Raw genomic sequence first — 23,088 nt, forward strand, 5'->3', positions numbered from 1 at the left:
CCCTCTAGAAGCTTTTAATCCCCTAGCACCTGGAGGCAAAGTGGGGGAAGAGGAATCCAGGCCTGAGTTCAAAATCAAGTCTGATTCAAATTGCTCTGGTCCCTCCCCTCCTCTCCAGACCCCACCCTCTACTCCTCCTATGGCCAAGCCCATTGCTTCCCCTGCCTGGGAAGTCCAGAGATCTGATGCGCATGCTCAACTTTGTCTAACTACATTTGCAGCTTCAGGCTCAGCCCTTCCCCAGCCTGGCTGTGCTTCTGAGACAACCTTAGAAAACCCTTTAAATTCCAGATATGCTCGTTTTGTTCATAATTTTGCTAACCTGCTTTTGTCTTTAATTAGTAATCTTATAAAGCATTTGTATGGTGAAAAGGCTGACAGACAATATAGAGGGGTTAAAGAAGAAAAACTTAAGCCGAATAAGAATGACAATCATCAACATAGTTCAAGACTCCACTTCTTTTGCCATGGAAGGGTATATATTTTACAGAAATGTAGAAGTAAACAGCAAGATATTGATATGAGTATTGGGGATTTTAGATACCGGAATCAAAAGTGTTCTGAATTCACTCAGAGTAATAGTATCAGTTCAGAGGTTACATAGGATTTCTATGCTATTACATATACATTTTGAAATTAATGGTATGGGTTTATTTTTATAGAGATTTTCATGCTTTTGAGATTGTGTCTTATACTTAGTTTTTAAAACAAGGAGAATATTTGTAAAAGCTTTTTAGTCATGTGATCAAGTTTATATTTTATAATACTCTTATTAATATTAAGTTCATGCTCATTTAGATTTCCCTAGTTTGAATTTCATTGTCTTTTATTGTTCCATGTGTATTTTTCTCTATTTATTCATCTCTAATTTTGAAACATTGCAAGATGGTTTTGATTTCATAATACAATGTTAATTCTAGGAGTATTGTGCTCCCATATTCTGAGTTGTTTGTTTTTGTTTTTCTCAACTGATTATTTGATCAAACTCTTTAAAGCATTTCCCTGGCAAATTGGTTGCCACGGCAAGTGTAAATTGATTCTAGAAGTACTATTTTTGATAAGCATATTCCAAAAAGAAAAAAAAAAGAGGGGAACATTTGTAAAAGTTCTTGGAGATTGTGTTGTGCTTTAACTTGTATTTAAATATGTTCAGATTTTTCAAAAAAGTAATTGTATACTAAGTTAAAAAAGGGGTATTATTTGAAATTGTTGCATAATTATATATTGTGTTCTGAGTCAAGATGTATTCACATTTTTTGCAATCATTTATTATCCTCAATTTTTAAATCCATATGAGACTTGGATTATGGGAACTTATCATTTAAGACATTAATTGCCTTTATTCTGAGTTATCAGATGCCAGTTGGCCAAGATGCCATCCAATCACAAGAGGAATACATGCAAGAGCAGACACTGAACTGTCACATGAGGGGAGACATGCATGAAGTGAAGGTATGGCCGAGGGAACGGCTTTTGACTAATGTTGAGGTTGGATTCTCTTGGTTTAATATTTTATTTTATTTTTCCCCACAATATTGTACAGATGGCTGGAAGTATTCATCCCACCCATCTCACTTCTACACCTGGCTTCTATGCTCCCTCCTATATGCCTGATGCCATGGACATCTCAATCCCATGCATCTGATTAAGTCTGACTCAGTTTCCTCCAATGTGTTCAGTGGCATGGACATATATTCCATCCACCTATTTTAAGCCTGACATACTGCATGGACAGTACATATTGCTCAAGTGTGGGAATGCTCATATCCCATCATTTCTCTGTTCTTTTATGGTAACCCCCATAATTATCTCAGGTGTCATGATAAATACAGTGTTGAATTTGGCCTTGACACCTGTTACCAATTATATTAGATTTTTAAATTTCTCATAATGGCATGAGGATAATTAGGCAGATGATGCAAAAAATGATGAAACAAAGATAAAAATTATTTTAAAAAATTAATATCACAGCAATTGTCTTCTCAATTTTCCCTTAGACATGTTTTTGAGAACTTTCATTGTTTGATTTGATTATTGACAAAGCTATTTTAAAGTTGTGTTAAGCTCAATTTTGTAGGAAATTTTCCTGGCTGATTACCAGCATCCACACATCAACCCCTGAAAAGACTTCCATTCCACGACTACACCTAGAGGACATCTGAGAAAAGACTTTCAGAGACTTTAAATGAACAGTTTTGATTTGTTGTTTTTGTTGTTTTTTTTCTCTTTCTGTTATAATATACACCATCTGTAACATGTATTCTCTGCAGAGGCCCTCCCTTTGCAAGACTAATGTCAAAGCGTCGGTTCATGAGGACAAAAAAAAAAATCGCCCCTCTGGACAAAACTTTCCTCTCTTCCTTTTCTATATTGTTGTTCACATATTATTAGTTAGCAATAGTTATTATATTCTTTTTACTGTTCTGTCAAGGAAACATTTTGTTTCTTGAGGAACAACAGGGGGGACTGTAACGATTGGAATAACGCCACCTGCTGGATACTTACTGTAGAAGAGTTCTGCCCATGAAGGGAAGGTCTTTGAGGGCAAGACCAGGAGTCAGGAAGTGACGCGGACTAGTGGGAGGAGGAAGGAAGAGACTGGCGCTGACTCTGGGGCTCTTTCCTCTGGACTCTGGCGGAGAAGGGAGCTAAAAATGTGCTCTCCCTTTAATAGATAGAAATCTAGGCCTTTCTCTCTTTACCAAATTCTTATTCTCCTTAATAAATGCTTAAAAGCCTAACTCTTGCTAAAGCTTATAATTTATTGGCGACCACTCATTAGATATTTTAGACAGACTAGCTAGAATTTTAGCCCTTAACAATGGGATGGCTCTCTGGGCAGAGAAGGGGGAGGGATAATGGAAGAAATAAATGCTGAATCACTCAACAAATACTCAGCATCTTTTATGTATACAACTCTGTGCTTCTATGAAAGATAACTTTAATAAAAACAATAACCAAATGCTAACTAGCAGTCTTATGATGTTGGATTAATATATTTAAAATATGATTTCCTCCAGTAAATAATCCAGTAGTGTTAGTGCTTCCTCTTGTCTAAATCCCCATATAAGCAGAAGTAGCCATGCAGTCTGGTCATTGAGTAAGGATGCAGCTAGGGAGCTCAGTGGCTACTGTATTGGGCCTAGAGTCAGGAAGACCTGAGTTCAAATGTGACTTCAGACACTGACTAGCTATGTGACCCAGGGAAGTTACTTAACCTCTGCCTTAATCCAGTGGAGAAGGAAATGTCAAACCACTTCAGTATCTTTGCCAACAAATATGGTCCTTGGTGTCATGAAAATTTGGACATGATGGAACAATAACTTGTCACTGAGTAACACTGCAGTCTTGTCATTCAGTAATATTCTATGAATGTGTCTACAAATATTTGTGCTCTTAATACTTGGCAATGTATTAGGTACTATGGGGTCACATCATGAGGCATATGCTTTTTTACAAAAATTATGAATATATTTTGTTTTTGTATTATCTTCATTTACAAATATGCCCCTTTCCCTACCTAGAGAGCCACTCTTATAATAAAAAAGCATATGCTTGGGCATATGAAAAAAAGAAAGCATGTGCTTTCAAAAGAGTTTTGTGTTTTAGAAATAAGAGAAAGGATTTAGAGTCAGAAGACTTAATCTAATTGTTAGTACAATAGCTTTGGGTAACTCATTTATTTTGTTTTCCTTTTTTTTTTTCTGGGCAATGGGGGTTAAGTGACTTGCCCAGGGTCACACAGCTAGTAAGTGTCAAGTTTCCGAGGCCGAATTTGAACTCAAGTACTCCTGAATCCAGGGCTGGTGCTTTATCCACTGAGCCACCTAGTTGCCCTTTGTTTTCCATTTTAAAATATTTATGGCTTGTTGTTTTTTTAGGGGGAGGGGCAGCAATGAGGGTTAAGTGACTTGCCCAGGGTCACACAGCTAGTGTCAAGTGTCTGAGGCTGGATTTGAACTCAGGTCCTCCTGAATCCAAGGCTGGTGCTTTAGCCACTGTGCCACCTAGCTGCTGCCCCTATGTATTTATTTTTAGCATTAATTTTTTTAAAATTGAGTTCTAAATTCTTTCCCCTCTTTCTTTAATCCCTCCCCCACCCATTGAGAAGGCAAGCAAAACTATATAGATTAAACATATGAAATCATGCAAAACATAATTCCATATTAGCCACATTGAAAAAAACCATAAGAAATCTATAGTGAAAAAATAATACTGTGGTCTGCATTCAGAGTTCATCAGTTCTCTTTCTGGAGGTAGTCAGAATTTTTCGTCATGAGTCCTTTGGAATTGTCATCATCTTTATATTAATTAGAGTAATTAAGTCTTTTACAGTTGATCATTGTTACAACATTGCTGTTGCTATGTACAATGTTCCCCTGGTTCTGCTCATTTCACTTTGCATCAGTTAATGTAAGTCTTCCCAGGTTTTTCTGAAACAATCCTGCTTATCATTTCTTACAGGAATATAGTATTCTATCACAATCGTATGTAACTTGTTCAGCCATTCCCCCATTGATGGGCATATTGGGAAAGTCATTTAAGTTGCTTTAGCTTGATTCCTCATTTGAAAAATGGTAAAAATAGTCCATTATTACCCATCTTACAGAATTATCCAGGATCAAATGAGGTAGATGATGTCATATACTTTAAACTTGTTGTTTGTCCTTCATTTTCTTTTTTTTTTTCCGGTGAGGCAATTGGGGTTAAGTGAGATGCCCAAGGTCACACAGCTAGTAAGTGTCAAGTGTCTGAGGCCAGATTTGAACTCAGGTCCTCCTGACTCCAGGGTCAGTACTCTATCCACTGCGCCACCTAGCTGCCCCTGTCCTTCATTTTCAAAGAGGATCATGGCATTGCCTCACTCTCCCCTCCAGAGCCATCTAGGTTCGGTAGCAAGATACATATCAGGACAACTGGAGATGGCCCCTGATATTTAAGGCAATTGGGGTTAAATGATTTACCTACAGTCATTTGGCTAGTAAATTTTTGAGATGAGATTTGAACTCCCAACTTCAGGGCCAGGACTCAATCCACTGCTCCACCTAGCTGCCTGCTTTAAATTTACATATATAGAAAGTAATATGAGCCAGCACATAATAAAGTTTCAGATTAAGTATTATCATGGGTGTGTTTCTTGGTAATCATTTTGATATTCATTTTGTGGCATTCTCACTTTGTCCCACCCTCAGATCTACTCTAGGATTGCTGATAAGAAGGGAAAGGTTTTTTATTAAGGGACAGAAGGCTGCACTGTGTAACTTTGTTCCTAAGGTGAGGCTATCATTTCCTCACACCATATCATGGGGGGGGGGGGGGGAGTATAGGATTGTAAATTACAAGATCGAAGAAAGATAAACAGAACTGCTTACAATAGTCTTTTTTAAACTCTTTTGTTCAGATACCTGTTTTTCAACAAATGTTTATTAAACCCTTTCTTTGTTCAAGGTACATTCCTAGGAGCTAGAGAAAGGAAACTGAAATACAACACAGATTTGTAATTTAGTGATATCCCTCTGGCTGCTGTGTGAAGAATGGGTTGGAAGCGGGAGAGAGGAGACATGAGGAGCCCAGTGGTGGAAGCTCTTCTAATTCAGTCGTGTCTCTTCATGACTCCCTTTGGGGTTTTTCTGGAGCGGTTTGCCTTTTCCCTCTCCAGCTCATTTTACAGTTGAGGAAACTGGGGCAAACAGGATGAAGTGACTTGCCTAGGGTCACACAACTAGTAAATCTCTGAGGCCAGGTTTAAACTCATGAAGACAAATCTTCCTGATTCCCAGGCACTGCTCTAGCTGCCCCTCTCTTATAATGCTCTCTACTCTTACAGTTAATCTATGTGAAAAGTGATAAAGTCTTGAGTGGAAGTAGGCTAGGAGACTGATATGAGTGATGTTGCAAAGGTAGAATGGACAAGACTTGCAAACTAATTGGCTAAGAGAGATGAGGGAGAGTCTGGGATGAATCTAAAGCCAGAAATCTGAGTGATTACAAGGATGATGGTGCCCCTGCTAGAAACTGGGAAGTTCATAGGAGAGGTGCATGACATATCAGATGGTGTAGTGAACAGAGTGCTGGGCCTGGCCCGGAGACAGGAAGACCTGAGTTCAATCCAGCCTCAGGCTTTTATTCTCTTTGTAATTCTGGGCAAGTCATTTAACCTCTGTTTGCCTCAGTTTCCTCAACTGTAAAATGGGGATAATCATAGCACTTACATTTTTTTCATTCCCATAGTGATTGTTGTGAGGATCAAATGAGATAATATGTATAAAGTTTTCAGCACAGTGACTGGTACACAATAGGTGCTATACAAATGCTAGTTATTATTATAATATCATTATCAAGTGAAGCAATCAAGCAACAAACATTTGTCTTGGGGGAAAGCTAGATAGGTTAGCATAAATTTATAGTGAATTTAGATTGTGAGTTTCTCTGTAAGTATTTTGGAATCTGGGAATAAGAGCAGAGAAAGTGAATGATGGGTGTTAGCCAGAATCAGGTATTAGTAGACTGGGAAAAGCAGAAGGCCAAGGGATTATGAGAAAATAATTATTAATAATGGATTTCTTGGGGAACACAGGGGCCCAGTTTTAGCTTTCTCTTCACCCCACTTTAAGGTTGAATTCAGAAACTTTAGCTAATCCCTTTTGGGACCAGCCCAGGAGCCCATGGGTGGATCAATAGAAATGGAGATTAAAACCACACCTAGTGGACACTTAACACTTACTAGCTGTGTGACCCTGGGCAAATCACTTAACCCAGATTGCCTCATCCAAAAACCAAAAACCAAAAACCCACACCTATCTGAAATCGACTTTGCCCGGGGGGAGGGAGGGCTGTCTGTCTTTCATTAGACCCAGGCCACATCCAGGTAGAGCTAATTTTCTTTTTTGTTGTTGTTGTTTTGTTTTTGTTTTTGGTGAGGCAATTGGGGTTAAGCGACTTGCCCAGGGTCACACTGCTAGTAAATGTTAAGTGTCTGAGGCTGGATTTGAACTCAGGTCCTCCTGAATCCAGGGCTAGTACGCTATTCACTGTACCACCTAGCTGCCCCTGCCCCTCCCCTCGAGCTCATTTTAATATGGACCATCCTCAGGTCGCATCAACCAATGGAACTGAATGATCAAATGAAAGCCAATTAGCTTTGAGCAGTGTGTAAGAACTGCATCTATGGAAGGAGGAAGGGGATTGGACTGCAGGAGGCTTTCCCTCTCTGCACTGGAGATGCTCTTGAACTAGCCAGGTGCCTTCTCCTCTCCTTCTTGGCAAAATGTGCTGGGTATGTAACTACTGGGGAAGTCAGTCAGACATGTGGTCACTACTTTAGTAATATGGGCAGCTAGGTGGCACAGTGGATAAAGCACTGGCCCTGGATTCAGGAGGACCTGAGTTCAAATTCGGCCTCAGACATTTGACATTTACTAGCAGTGTGACCCTGGGCAAGTCACTTAGCCTTCATTGCCCCATCAGAACAAACAAAAAATAACAAAAAAATACTTTAGTAATATATGATCTTAATTAATAATAAAACTAATACAATAGCTTTTAATTTATAAGTAGCAATATTTTAGAAAATCCCAGCCTAGGCCCACAATATTTTAAATGACACAGGATCAAGAAAGGGTCACAGAGTCAGTCAGAGAAGACTGAAGGAAAAAAGACTGAAAAAAACCCCAACAAACCAGGACTGAACAACAATTATGGATCAAGGGAAGATGAGAATCTACATTGAAATTCAAGTAGGTGGGAAGTGAAGCCAGAATGGAATCAATTAAACAATGAACATTTATTAAGGGCCTACTGTGTACCAAGCATTGTGCTGAGTGAGTGTGAGACCCTAGACAAATCACTTAACCCCATTTGCTTCAGTTTCTTCCTCTGTAAAATGAACTGGAGGACAGCAAACCACTCCAGGATCTCTGTCAAGAAAACCCCAAATGGGGGTGGCTAGGTGGTGCAGTGATTAAAGCACCTGCCCTGGATTCAGGAGTACCTGAGTTCAAATCCAGCCTCAGGCACTTTACACTTACTAGCTGTGTGACCCTGGGCAAGTTACTTAACCCTCATTGCCCCGCAAAAAAAAAAAAAAAGAAAACCCCAAATGGTGTCATGGAAAAGGTAAGGTATGTATAATATAAAATAAACATTGAATTTTGTCTATTCCAGTGGAATAGACAAAGTACTGAATTTGGTCTGAGAAGGCATCAATCTTTGTTGGTAGCCATGGGAATTTGAGTAAGTCATTTTCTCTCTCTTAGCCTCCCCTTCGTCTTCCATAAATGAAAATACTTGTATCATTTGCCTCAATAGGTTGTGAAGAGTGCAGCAAATAAACCATATTGTGCTATGTAAATTTAAGCAATAATAGTGATATTAAAAATTCTTTTTTCTGTCTCAAAACATAACTGTTTATTGAAGCAATGAGAAAGAAACGAGAAAGATAGCTGTTAAGGCAAAGGGGAAAAAATCCTTTTGATCAATTGTGAAGCTGGTGTTAAAACCTCAATGGTTCAAACTTGGCGCTAGGTACCTATTTAGGAATTTTTAAATGTTATATTGTTTCCTCTCCCCTTCCCTGAGAAAACTTCCACGTTACTTTTTCCTGGAGGGTTTTGGGGGTCTTTTTTAAAAACTACACTAGTAAATTTTCCTTTATCCTAGAATATATTGGCTTGCTGTGAAACTAACATCTACAGGTTTTTATGACTTACCCTGGTTAGGTAATGGAAATTTACAGCCAGATCACACCACTGATATGAAGTAGATGGAAATTTTGTTACATTCCACTGTTCCTTTTGTTTTGTGTTGTGTCTGAGGATGTTATACAGAAGATATTTAAATTTTCCACATTATTTTGCTCAAAAGTATTGAATTGAACATATTTTGAATGAAACTGAGGCACAATCTTAAACAGAGTAATCATCTTCTCTAAGCCTGCCCTCTCTTTCCCCACCCCATTTCCCTTTTCTTGTTGAAGATACTATGATTCTCCCAATTTTCTGGCTTGGAATCTCAGCCATCAGCTCTCATTTCTAATTCCTCATCAAATCCGGTGGATCTGACATCTCTTCTTTTTATCCTTTTTTTTTCTCCATTCAAAGTATCATTACTCTTGTTCAAACCTTTATCATACCTCACCTACATAACTGTAAGCCTCCTAATGAATTTCTCTGCTTCCAAGTCTCTCCCATCGGGGCAGCTAGGTGGCGCAGTGGATAGAGCACCGCCCTGGAGTCAGGAGGACCCAAGTTCAAATCCGGCCTCAGACACTTAACACTTAACTAGCTGTGTGACCCTGGGCAAGTCACTTAACCCCAATTGCCTCACCAAAAAAAAAAAAAAGAGAAGAAGTCTCTCCCATCTCCTATCCACCCTCTATAATAAGGATGCCAAAATTATCTTCCTAAGGGACAAATACAGACTTGTCATTCCTGTACTCAAAACCCTTCAGTGGTTCCCTATGACCTTTATTTTTATTTATTTATTTATTTTTGGTGGGGCAATGAGGGTTAAGTGACTTGCCCAGGGTCACACAGCTAGTAAGTGTCAAGTAACTGAGGCCAGATTTGAACTTAGGTCCTCCTGAATCCAGGGCCATTGCTCTATCCTGTGAGGGCCAAAATTTGATATACAGAGCATTATTTGGGTGACTCACCTTAATATTGGGGTCCTGGAAATATGAGGGACTCTTTTAGGTTTAATCTCCCCTTTGAACTTTCCTTTTTATATATTCCTCCCAGGCCAATAAGAAAAGAAGTCTCTGAGCTTTAGTTCATAAAGTATCAGATTTTATTACTTGGGAATTAATTAAACCACAAAGGTGAAGCCAATTAATGAAATAAGGAAGTAGAAATATAGATAGATAGTCTTAACTCTAAGCTTAGTCTATGCAATCCCAGAGCATTCCCAATTAAGCTAATTCAAAGGAATTTAGGGTTTTCCGTAATTAAAACTCACCAACCCTGGTCAGTCTACAGTTACTCTTCAGAAACAGCAGTCACTTGAAACAGAGCAAAACACGTGCCACCACCAGGTCCAGGACGCCACCGGACTCCTTGCCAGGCTGAAAGAGCATGAACTCTTGAACACACCCTGCCTACCAGAAGTTGCCTCCCTTCTGGTGGTGTTCAGTTTTTCCTCCCCCAAAAGGTGAGGTCATTCAAAAAGCTGCTCAATAGCATGCACATGATTCAGCTAAAAACTTGCGACATTAATTTATGCCATAAATAATTTTTACCACAATCCATTGAGCTACCTAGCTGCCCATCCCTATGACCTTTAGTTAAAAATGCAGACTTCTCTGCCTGGTATTTAAGGCTCTCAACAATCTGGTTCCAATCTCATTCTACAGACTTATTTCATGTTGTTCTCCTTCCTGTTTTATGTAATCCAGTATCTCACTGAACTAGTCTACTAGCTGTTCCTAAAATGCAACATTCTATCATCTGCCTCCATGTATTGACACAAGCTGTCCCTCAGATTTGGAATTCACTCTTCATCCATACCTCCCAGAATCCTTATTTTCTTGCCACCTTCTCAGTGAAGTGAGCCTTTCCTGATCCTGACTCCAGTGGTTAGGGGTCTCTTTCTCCTTGAATTACTTGTGTACCTGTTGTATCCTCCAAGTAGAGGAAATAACAGTGCAGGATAAGATACTCTGAGTTTCTAGTATTTTTCACAATGTCTTTCACATAGGGATGTTTAAAATACTTGTTTTTCTTTCTTTCTTTTTTTGGTGAGGCAATGGGGGTTAAGTGACTTGCCCAGGGTCACACAGCTAGTAAGTGTCAAGAGTCTGAGGTCAGATTTGAACTCATGTCCTCCTGAATCCAACGCCAGTGCTATTCCACTGCGCCACCTAGCTGCCCCTAAAATACTTGTTTTATTGAATTGCCTTATAGGTGTCCACTAAGTTTTTGTTAATGAAACTGAAGCAATGATTGCTTCAGAATTTGTATGTTTCAAAATTATTCACGTTGGCATTAATTTGCCATAATTTGGCTTTCAACTCCCTTGACTATACTTGTTCATTCTACTTCCAAAAGAATGTTTTGCTCTGGGAACTATGTTGTAAGAGGCATATGGATAAACTAGAGTTGAACAGAGAGGGTAGCCAGGACAGTGAGGAAAACTCCAAAGCAAGTCTTAAAACACACACACACACACACACACACACACACACACACACACACACACACACACACACACTCTCTCTCTCTCTCTCTCTCTCTCTCTCTCTCTCTCTCTCTGGAGGAACTGGTGGTGTTTAGCCTGAAGAAAAGGAAGCTTATGATAGACAGATAGGTTTTTGAACATCTGAACCAGGAATTACACTTATTCTTCTTGGCCCTGGAGGGCAGAACTAGGAACTTACAGAGAGGTAGACTTCAGCCGAAGGAAGAAGTTTGTTATGTTTTTTGAGCTGATGAAAATGGACTGGGCTATATCTCTTGCAGTGGCTGAGTTACCCACTACTGGAGTTGTCTGCTCAAGAGGCCAGAGGATGCCTCCTGGGGAATGTAATAGAATCCATTCATGGGTGAGAATTTGGTCTGGATGGCTTCTGAGGTCTTGTTCATGTTTAAAAGTCTCTGATTCATTTTTCCTGGTTGTTGTCCTCATGCCCTTTCTTGGTATGAGGAAAAATCCAAAGTCCATTCAACCCTACTCCACCCAGTGTAATTTACTAATTTCCTTCCAACAATTGAATCCTGTCTTTGAGGTTCCCTGTTTGAAGCTGTTTTTTGTAAATGCTGCAAGCCAGGCTCCCAGGGATATGAATGGCTTGGTATGGTCTCAAGTGAGTTAGGCTTTACCTGCTAATATAGGAAAGTTTGGTGCAATGAAATGAGGACTAAATCTGGAATGTAATTTTTTTTTGGGGGGGCATATTCATCCTCCTATCAGAAAATGAACTCCTTGAGAGCAGGGACCATGTTTTCCACCTTTCTTTGTATCCCCAGCACTTAGCACAGAATTCCTGGCACATAAGCAGACATTCAATAAATGCTTGCCAGCAGTTAGGTGGTTCACTGGTGGATAGACTGCTGGAACTAGAGTCAGGAAGACCCAAGTTTAAATTCCACCTCAGAATTTCCTGGCTCTGTGTCCTTGGGCAAGTCACTTAAACATTTGTCTTTCTGTTTCTTCATCTGTCAATTGGGATAATAATAGCATCCCTTTCCAGATTGTTGTGATAATCAAATGAGATACTATTTGTAAAGCACTTTGCAAATCTTAAAGTGCTATTTAAATGTTAGATATCGGAATTATCATTGTTGACTAGACTGCCCAGTTCGAATAGTACCTCCTTCCTAAGCTTACAATTTTAAGCAAATCACTTCAGCATCAGTTTTTTGTTTTGTTTTGTTTTGTTTTTAGTGAGGCAACTGGGGTTAAGTGACTTGCCCAGGGCCACACAGCTAGTAAGTGTTAAGTGTCTGATGCTGAATTTGAACTCAGGTCCTCCTGACTCCAGGGCCATTGCTCTATCCACTGCGCCACCTAGCTGCCCCGGGGCATCAGTTTTTTAATGTGAAAAATGAGGGGAGTTGGAATAGTCCCTTCCAGCTTTAAATCTATGATTTTAGGATTTCAAAGTGAAATCCCCACGTGGTCTTGGCTCCTCCCGAGTACTGTGAGGTACAGTGACTAGCCCCCTTCCTCAGTTCTGTCAGCTTGTTACATCATGAGGTTATTTAAAAATAACTAGCATCTGTAGGGTGCTTTGAAGTTTGCGAAGCGCCTTATAAATATGATCACATTTTGCAACCCTGAGATATAGGTGCTAATAAAAGTCCTTATTTTACCGATGGAGAAATTGATGCAGATGGATTAATTCTCTTGCCCAAGTAATACACGTGGAGGGGTGTGTGTATTTTCTTGCCTGAGTAAGGCCTCTTATGGGGTGAATTCTCTTGTCCAAAGCGGAGTTTAAACTCAGGTCTTTCTAACTCCAGGCCCAGGGCTCCGTCTGCTGCGCCACCAGGTTGCCTCCTTCCTTTCTCTTGGAAGGGGTCGGGATTTCCTGCGGGAAATCAGGACTGTGAAAGCCAGGGGCCACACTCCTTTCGGCCCCTCCCCATGGGCGGGACTTGATCCAGACCCCACCGCCCACGCTCTTCCCCATAGGCTCCTCCCCATCCCGCTGTCACCTCGCGGTTAGGGCCCGGGCGGGACATTCGGCCCCGCCCCTCTGCCCACTCTGTCTTTCCCCCGCCCTCATTGGGAAGCCAGGGGGCGGGGTTTGTTTACACCCTGCACGCATCGCGAGCCAGACCAATCGGCGGGCAGTGGCGCCTGATGTCATGCGGCCAGGCGTCCAACCGGAGCGCTCAGTGCCCAGCCCCCGCCAAAGCTCGCGCGGGGGAAGAGAGAGGAGAGCTGAGCCGGGGCCCGGGGGCGACTGCCGGCGAGGTGTGAGGAGCAGGTGGGCCTAAGCCGGGCTCGGGCCGCAGCAGCTGTTCCCGACGCTCGGCTTGGGGGCCGAGGAGAGCCGGGGCGGAGGCAGGAGCAGGGCCGCGCACGGGCGCGGGGGCGCACGCGCGCGCTAGCGGGCACGAGGTTCTTGGCGGCTGCGTGCGCACGGCCGGCCGGTCTCGCGGGCTCTCGAGCCCCGGCGTCTTCGCCCCCGGCCCCCGGGGGATGAGTCCGCAGACCACCGGCGGCCCCAGTCCAGCAGAGACGCTGCCGTGGCAACTGTGCCGAGTCGTTTCCTCCTCCTCTTCCCAGCCCGGGCCGGACGCGTACCCCCCAGGCTGCCTTCTCCAGGGCTCCGCTGGCAGGTAACGTCCCGCTTCCCCCCCAGCGTTCGGTTCTCGCGCGGCCGCGGCAGCTCCGTGGGGTCGCCGTGGCGGCGGTGGGGTGGGGGGACCGAGGAAGCAAGCCCCTACCTCTGCTCGCCCCTCCCCCAGCGGTTGAGGAGGGGGTGGGCCTGAAATCCCCGCCCTTTAGGCTGGGGAGCCCCCGCGTGCCCGTCCCCTCGCGAGCCTCACCCTCTTTTATTTCCACGCGCGCTGCCCCTTCCTTACATTCCCGCACCAGGACTCAGGAATCTACGTGTGCGCGCGCACGCGGGGGCTTAGATCCGGACTGGGGACCCCCCCCCAACCCCCATGGAGGGGTGGCAGGAGAGAGCGACTTTGCTGGCATTTCTCGCATAACAAAAGCAGTGATGCCTTCTGGGATGAAGGACCCCAGCTCCAAGATTTTCTGGGTCCTTTTGCACTTTTCTTCCTCTCCCCCTTCCTCAGATCATCTTCCTTCAAAGCCATCCTCCGAGAAGTGCCTAGTATTTTCATTTTTCTGTTAATAAGACTTGGAGGCATTGATCCAAACTGAAGCCTTTCCGTTTGTTTCCCATCCATCCTTTCTTTTTCTTTTCAACTTAATCCCTACGTTCAGCCTTTTCTCAACAATTATTACTGTTTCACTCTGCCTCTAGAGAGGCATGTTCATGTTCCCATGAAGCTTTATCAAAGAATTCCGAGCTCGAAGGGACCTCAGAGATCATCTATCTCGTCTACCCCCTTCCTCATGGAAAATGAATCAAATGTTACCAGTGTCAATATTAAGATACTGTAAACTTGAATTCCCTTTCCTTTGCTAAGCCATTCCAAAATATCACTGAAATTTCCAAATACCTCAATTCTGTGTTCTTATTCTCCCTGAAAAAGTTAACAGCTTAGTTTCTTGTGTACTCCCCTCCCTAATTTTAGTATTATAGTCATAATCTGATCTCTTGTCAAATCATTTCCTGTACCGTTTATCATTTTGACTGGTCTCTCAGTCACTGACTGATAGAGGGTTAGAGATGATCTTCAGATCTCTCCCCCTTTTACAGATGAGGAAACTGTTGCCTTGAGAAATGAAACAACCTGCTTGTTCAAGGTCACATGGTTTAAATTACTGCTAGGATCTTCACTCTATTACTCCTTTCTTCATATCAGGCTGCCTTTGATCTGGAAATAATAGATCATGTCATAAATTTAAAGGTGGAAAGAGCCATTAGAGGTTATCCATTCCAACCCCATCATTGTACAGACAAGAAAACTTTGGGCTAATGAGGTCCAGTGAAATGCCCAAGGTCATACAGGCAGAAAATGACAAAATTGGAATTTTAATCTAGAGCCTTTGATCCCAATTCCAGTGTATTTTCTACTGTTATATGCTGTGTCTAAATCCTTCGTCAGCTAAAGAAAAGAGAATTAATCATAGAATTGAGAGCTTGAAGGAACCTTGGAGATCATCTAGTTTACCTCCTCATTCCCATGGAAAATGAATTTAATGTTATCTGTCAATGTTAAACTACTATAAGGTTGTATGCCGTGGTGTTCCCAAGTAGCAAAGCAAATGCCTAGTGTTGTTAGGAAAGCAAAATGCTGATTGCTTCTTTTACTTGTGCTAGATTTTTCTTAGAAGCTGGTATGCTGTTTATTAACAAACTATGTTGTCTTTTAAGAGATATATATATAACATGTGTTTTTGTGGATATGTATCTTATGAAATAGTGGATACTTATAAAATGTTTTGACATTTGCAAATGAAACTTTAGGCTTGTAGATTATTTTGCAGCCAAAATAATTAAGTTTTACCATTTATTAAATGGTCTTATGTCTGGAGCCAAAGTTTGATTTTAATGTTTTTACATAGATGGCACTCTTTTCTCTGATTTAGGACTACTGTTTCTATTTCAAAATAAGTCCTTTAAGTCTCAAGGCTCATTTAGTTCTTCCTTTATTTTCTCTATTGATGTTAGAAGCAAACATACATTTGTTAGATGGAAATTATCTAGACCAAGCCCCTCATTTTACTGATGAGGAAGCTGGCCCAAATAGGTTATATAATTCCTTAGTCAGGTTCACACAGATAGTATCATGTTATTGTAGCCATGTAATTTGTGTCTATTTTTTTAACATGACTATGGACTCTCTGGACACCTGTAGAGTTTTCCTTTGCAGCCAGCATTCTTAAAGCCTTCTGAGACATGAACTCAAAAACAGTCAGAAGTTGAGATACACAGATAAAATCTCTGCTGCCTTAATAAATGGAAAATGGTAGCTTATTGCCAAAACTATAATAAAGAGGACTGGTCATAGTGATATAATTTAAATGCGTAGGAAGCATTTAAATTTCATACCTTTGAAAATTCACAAAGTTCTTTCATGAGTATGGATTTTATAATGTGCTTTTGAAATTTTTTTTTTCTTGTAAGACTGCATTTGCTTGGTTGATGTTGATCCTACAGATTACCAACTAATTTTATCCAACTTTGTAAGGAGCAAAGGTAGTAAGAGTTAATATTAAGTTTTGGAAGTATGGGTTCCAAAGTAAACTTTAATTTAGACATGTCCATTAATTTCTGATTTGGGCATTATCTTAAATACTTGGGTGGTTATTTTAAATGCTTATAGAGTGTATGTTTTTGAAAACTGACAAGTCCATTCAATTTTTTAAATTGAGAAGAATGATTTGAAGAATGTAAATCAAGTCTAGATTAATCTTGGGGTGGTTCATGGCCAAATCAACCACATCAGCAAATATTACTTTCAATTTTGGGGGGGACATCATCACCTCTATTTAACACATTTTTTGATACTATATTTTTAAAAATTTATTTCAGCTTGAAGGTTAGGAGAAGTAGGGATATAATTTTCAGTCTTTCCTCTGAAACCCAAGCATTGCCTTCTCCATTCCTGGGAAAATGTGAGTCTGTCAGACTTAGGAAATGGACTTCTTTTTGCCTTGGCTTGAATTTTGTGCTTAGATAATGCTGGCAGTTTCTAGGATTGATTAATAAGAAGTTAAGCAGAGAAATTCAGTTCAACAAGTATTTTGAATTTTAAGATACTAAAATAAATTTAGCATTTCTATGCTGAGTAGAATAGAATAAGGAATTATTACATACAACTTGTTTTTTTTTCCTTTTAAGTATATGATAATTATAATATGTAACTTTCAAAGCTGTCATTTGTCTTTGTTTCCTTCTGCCCTTCCTTCTGTGCGTTTTTAAATGCTTCAGTGACCCTCTTCCTTTCTTACTTTTCTTGCCCTCCACCTCTCTTTCCCCCTTCCCCAGTTCCCTCTCCCCAACTGAAAAAAAAAAATAACCCACAAAAAACTTATGCAATAAATATGCATCCTTAAACAAAATAAAATTCCCACATAGGCCATCTCAAAAAATATATGTCTCATTCTGCACCTTGAGTTCATCACCTGTCTTTCAGGAGGTGGACTGCTTGCTTCATCATTGGTTTTCTGGAGTCCTGGTTGGTCATTGCATTCAACAAGTATTTATTAAAGATCCCTATAGGCTTAGGGCACGGTGTGTGGTTCTGGGAAGGAACTTACTTTCTAGTAGAGGAACAACATGTGCACAGATAAGTGAAGGATAAGTAAATACAAAATAACATTTTTTCCAGAAGGCACACCAACAACTGGGGGAATCAGAAAAGGCCTCCTTAGGAGAAGGCACTTGAATTGAGCCTTGAAAGTAGCTGGGGGGCTTACAAGAGGTTGAAGTGGGGACCTACAGCATTACAGGCGTGCCAGACAACAATAGACCAGGAGATTTGAGATGGAATGTTGTGTTTGGGGAGCAGCAAGTAGGCAATTTGCCTAGAATCTAGTGTGTATGTTTAGGGGGTAATCAGTTTGGAGAAGGGTAGGTTGAAAATAGATTATGAAGGACAGACAACAGGACAGCTAGACATAGCTCCACCCTCTGAAGAGTTGAGAGGTGATGAGGACAATTGTGGAATGAATAGAGAAGGGGACAGATGCATGAGATTTAGATGTGGAATTGAGAGGAATTGGAACCTAATTAGATATGGGGTGGTGGTGAAGGAGAGTAAAGGGTCAAGGATAACTGAGGATTCCCACCAGGGTAACTTGAACAGTAGAGTGTCTCTGTCTGTCTGTCTCTCTTGCAGAGCAATGAGGGTTAAGCGACTTGCCCAGGGTCACACAGCTAGTAAGTGTCAAGTGTCTGAGGCCGGATTTGAACTCAGGTCCTTCTGAATCTAGGGCTGGTGCTTTATCCACTGTGCCACCTAGCTGCTCCCAGAACAGTAGTCTCTATAAAAGAGAGGTTAGTCAGGAGACGGGTGAAAGGGGGAAAAGATGAATTCTGTTTTGGAAATGTTGAATTTGAGATGCCATTGGGACAGCTAGGGGGAAATGAGGGGTCAATGTATAGATTTGGGAGCATAGAGATAATAGATGACCTCATGAAAGCTAATGAGATCATCAAAAAAGAAGGTAGAGTGAAAAATAGCCCAAAAGAGAGCCTCAGAAAAACCAGTTAAAAGGACTAAACATCATTTCACTTTGTCTTTGTTTATGTCATCAGTGTAGCTGTTCTTGTTTTTTTTTAAATTGTGATTTTGTCAGATATCTATATTAAAATGAAAAATAGAAATAATTTCTGGATTATCCAGTTTTGTTGCTCAGTCGTTTTTTAGTTGTGCCTGACTCTTTGTGATCCCATTTGGGACTTTCTGGATACTGGATACTGGAGTGGTTTGCCTTTTCCTTCATCTCATTTTGCAGATGAGGAAACTGAGGCAAACCTGGTTAAGTGACTTGCCCAGGGCCACACAGCTAGGAAGTGTCTGAACTCAGGTCTTCCTAACTCCAGGCTCAGCACTCTTCTGTGCCACCTAGGTCCTGGATTATTCAGTAAAATGATACTATGTACCTGTATCAATAGCAGTAATAGTTAAAATGTTTTTTAAAAGGCATTCACCTTGCATATATTTATGTCTTAAATATCCTGGCATAGTAGGTAGTGTGGAACTGAGAATCAGAAAGACCTGAGTTCAAACTCCACCTCTGACACTGATTAGATCTGTGACCTTTAACCTTTCTAAGCCTTAGTTTTCTCAATAAAAATGGACATGATAATAATAACTTACTTCACAGGTTTGTTATTAAGATCAAAATGAGGGGATATATGTAAAGCACTTTGTAAAAGCTAAAGTGCTATATAAATGTCAGCTATTATTTTTATTAAGGCATATTTCAAGTTTAGCAATATTTTAGTAAATTGGTTAAGTTATAACTCATGGCTGTATGGCTATGTAACAAATAGATGCTTAGTTCACATGGCTACTGTTAGGCTACTCAGAGTAATGGTAGTGTGAGTATTAGATACTAATTACTTAAATCTATCAACAAACAGCTACTATGTATCAGGCATTATGCTAGATGCTTTGAATACAAAGATAGAAATGAAATGGTCTTTGCCTTCAAGGAGCTTACATTTTATCAGAAACAACATGTGCACATATATGTATATACAAAATAAATATTAGGTAATTTTAGGAGAGACTCATCAACAGTTTGGGATCATTAGGAAAGGCTTCAATGGGGAAGGTAACCTTTCAAGCTGAACTTGGAATGAAACTAGCAATTCATTTATATTATGTGTATAGGGCAAATGATATACTGTACTCTGTTATTTTGACTCAAAAAAAATTTAGGTTCAAGGAAAAACATGTACAATAAAGCCTTTTTCCAATCTTAAATGGGATGAAAAGAGATCAGCTGAAACTGTTTAAGAAAATGTGGAAGAATAAAGTAGAGAATAAAAAACAGGACAGCTAGACACTGCTTGACCCATTGGACACAAGATACTAAGAGGCTGTTGCTGACTGTTTTTATTTATGTCAACAGATATAACTGACAGGTAGAAATGTGAACAACAAATTAAGATAAGCACTAGTAATCTGTGTCATGCCACTTACTATAGGAAATAGAGTAGAAATAGGACTTTGGATGAGGTGACTAAGCAGATGCAGCACTAAATAGTTTCTTGGATCCTTACTACCTCTCAAACCTTTCAAAATAGGAATTATGTGCCAGAGATAAGCAGTTTTATTTCTCTCCACCGTCTAGGACACCAAGAACCAGTGCAAGGTAAAAACTTGAACTAACCTCAGGCTAACCTCCAACCCTGCCACTTAATACTCTGTTACCCACCATTCATAAGCTAACTCCTCCAGTCATCCTACTCCCCAAGGTTGAAGAGATCCAAATAGCAGAAATTTGCAGTCTGAGAGTAGCAAGGATCAAGACATCAGCAGGGAGCTGTAGTGATCTGTGATGACTCCGAGTTCAGCCCAAGAACTCAAGAAGAATGAAAGCAAATAAGCACCTACTAGGTGCCAAACACTGTGCTAAGCACTTTATAAATATCATCTCATTTAATCGTCACAACATCCCCGGGGGACTAGGTACTGTTATCCCCATTTTATAGTTAAGGAAACTGGGGTGGACAGGTTAAGTGACTTGGCCAGGGCCACACAGCTACCAGGTGTCTGAGGCTGGATTTGAACTTCCCAGTCTCTGAGTCCAGGCCCACTGCTCCCTATTCACTTTGCCTAGCAGAATTTATGGTCTGAATAGCATAAATAATTTGCACAATAGAAAGACTTGAATCCATGGTGGCCAGTCTCACCAAAGAAACAAAAGAGGACAATGGGAATGCAAGTTGGGAATGCAAGTACGTGGAAGTGAAGGACAACCTGAAAGAAGAGAAAAAAACCTAATAGTATTAAAAGAATGATGTTTACATGAATAAAACAGTGATCTTGAAGACAAGATAAATAGGCTAAACATAATGTAAGAAATAATATAAGAAAACTGCCCAAAGCTTCTGAACACAGAAGACAAAGTACCAATCAACAATCTACAGATTACCTTCAGAAAAAAAAAAAGCAACAACACAATGCTGAAAATTCCAAGACTTAAAGTGGTTAATTTGAAAAGTTCCACCACAAACAACAAATTGTGCAGGTGACTAGGAGAAAGAGCTTTAGATATAAAGGAAAGAAAATGAATAACATGAGATCATTCTGTGCCTACCAGAAACTGTAGGAGGAAATGGAATAAAATGTTCTGAGGAGCAAAAGAACTCGAGATGCAATCCAAAATAACCTACCCTGCAAATTTGAGTCCAACCACAAATGAAAAAAGATACAATTTCAGTAGAAAAAAAGGTGTTCCAAAAAATTCCTAGGAAGAAAACCAGATCTTAAGAAATTATTTGCTTCTCAAACATCCTAGATGGCAGAAATATAAGGAGAGTAAATAAATAAAGCAACAACAAAATAACAAGATAGACCATTAAGAGATTTCTTTCTAAATGTGCATGAAGAAACATTGATGAAAACTGAAGTCACAGAGAAGTGATGGTGGGGAAGCAAGCCCGAAACATCATGGACCAAGCCTCACAACACTCAGCTCACAGGTTGGGCACACTGCTTTTTGTGGGATTAACAAAATTCGGAGTTTCTGAAAGGGGAGAGAAGAGGAAGAAGATGGAGGGGAATACATGATGTGCCCCACTCAAGTCAGAGGTTAACAATGAAAGGAAAGTAACTACTGTAGCTTCTCAGGAAGAAAACTATAGGGAAATGGGTAAAGCAAAGATAGGGACTGAAAATGGGAAGGAAAGGGAGAAACCTTGTTTTAGTGGTGGAAAGGAGGACCATTGATGAATGTTTTTATGGGAGAAGAGAAATAATCTATAGAGAGATAGGGGAACCTTCCAATGAGTATTATCTGTAGGTATTTGGTAGTTAGACTGCTTATCCTACCTCATAAGATTCAGAGCTCCGGGTGGCAGCTGATACCCAGAAGAGTGGTAGGGCATGGACCCAGGAAAGAGATTTTCAGGCAAAAAAATTGACCAAGAGGAGAACAAAAGTCATTAATAGACTTCACAATCAGGGTCACGGGAAGATTTTTATCATAGGGCATTAGTATTTCTAAGAGTGAAGCACAACCAGAAAGGGAGGTGGGATCAAGATCTACAAGGTAATTAACCAAACAAACAACCCAACTTGTTTAGGACAGGGAATCCAAAATAGATACTTCTAAGTTTTAATTCCATGAGAAATAAAGAGAGTAAAAGATTAAGGGTCATGAATTAAAAAAAAAAGTCTAGAATAAAAGGAAACAAGGGAAGGATTCTTTTTAGAAAAATGTATAGAAAACAAAAGAAAACTAATGAACAAAACAAATCAAAAGGGAAGAGAGGCAGGGGAAAGATTCTACTTGAATACTTAATTGAGAGGAAAAAGATTGAAAAAATTAATGAGATAAAAACAAAAAAGAAAAAGTAACTAAAAAACAAAATTCCAAAACTAGGGAAAGGGGAAACATTAGGAGGGTGAGGTGCCTGAGGATGAAGGGAAAAGACCCCGCGGATTGCCTTAAAATAAATTAAAATAACTGAAGAGTCATAGAAAGAGGGGAAAATCTTCATTGGGGGAGAAAAACCCTCCAATATTAGGGACAGAAAAAGGAAAGGAAAATAAAAACCCAACCCAACTTTACATGTGAATGGGTTAAACAAATGGGTTTCATGGCATGAAAAATATTGACTGTAGGGTGGCTGGGTGGCGCAGTGGATAAAGCACTGGCCCTCGATTCAGGAGTACCTGAGTTGAAATCTGGCCCCAGACACTTGACACTTACCTGCTGTGTGACCCTGGGCAAGTCACTTAACCCCCATTGCCCCGCAAAAAACCCCCAAACTTATATACACACACACATATATACATATACATATACACACACATATATATATAGACTGTATAAGAAAAGAAATCCCCACAATCTGTTGCTTACAAGAAACACATTTTATTTTTATTTAAACTTTTGAGTTCCAAATTCTATTCCTCCCTCCCCTTACTCCTCCCTGAGGTGGTAAGCAATCAGATATAGGTTATACATGTGCAATTATGTAAAATATTACCATATTAGTCATTTTGTATAAGAAGACTGAAATAAAAAAATGAAAGAAAGTGAAAAATAGCATGCTTTAGTCTGTGTTTCATCAATATCAGTTCTTTATTTGGAGGTGGATAGTATTTATCATTAGTCCTTTGGGATTGTCTCTTGCTGAGAATGGTAAAGTAATTCAGTTTTTCATCAAACAATATTGCTGTCGCAGTGCATAACATTTTCTTGATTCTGCTCAATTCACTATACATCAGTTCATATAAGTCTTTCTGAAATTATCCTGTTTGTCATTTCTTTTTTTTTTTTGGTGAGGCAATTGGGGTTAAGTGATTTGCCCAGGGT

At 40.2% G+C, this 23,088-nt stretch overlaps 1 protein-coding gene across 6 annotated transcripts in view; it reads left to right on the top strand.

Moving 5' to 3' along the window:
• Window positions 1-13,358: 13,358 nt before the first annotated feature.
• Window positions 13,359-23,088, top strand: part of TFDP2 (transcription factor Dp-2) — a 170,096-nt gene continuing 160,366 nt past the window's right edge. For 3 of the 6 annotated variants that reach the window (XM_043995454.1, XM_043995455.1, XM_043995456.1), the window contains exon 1: window positions 13,359-13,781. In XM_043995454.1, coding sequence (XP_043851389.1) covers window positions 13,642-13,781 — 140 coding nt within the window. In that variant the 5' untranslated portion in view covers window positions 13,359-13,641. The remainder of the gene's footprint in view (window positions 13,782-23,088) is intronic. The other 3 variants (XM_043995457.1, XM_043995464.1, XM_043995458.1) reach the window with 3 other exon arrangements.

The sequence above is a fragment of the Dromiciops gliroides genome, chromosome 3 (genome assembly GCF_019393635.1).
Source record: "Dromiciops gliroides isolate mDroGli1 chromosome 3, mDroGli1.pri, whole genome shotgun sequence".
Lineage (NCBI taxonomy): Eukaryota > Metazoa > Chordata > Mammalia > Microbiotheria > Microbiotheriidae > Dromiciops > Dromiciops gliroides.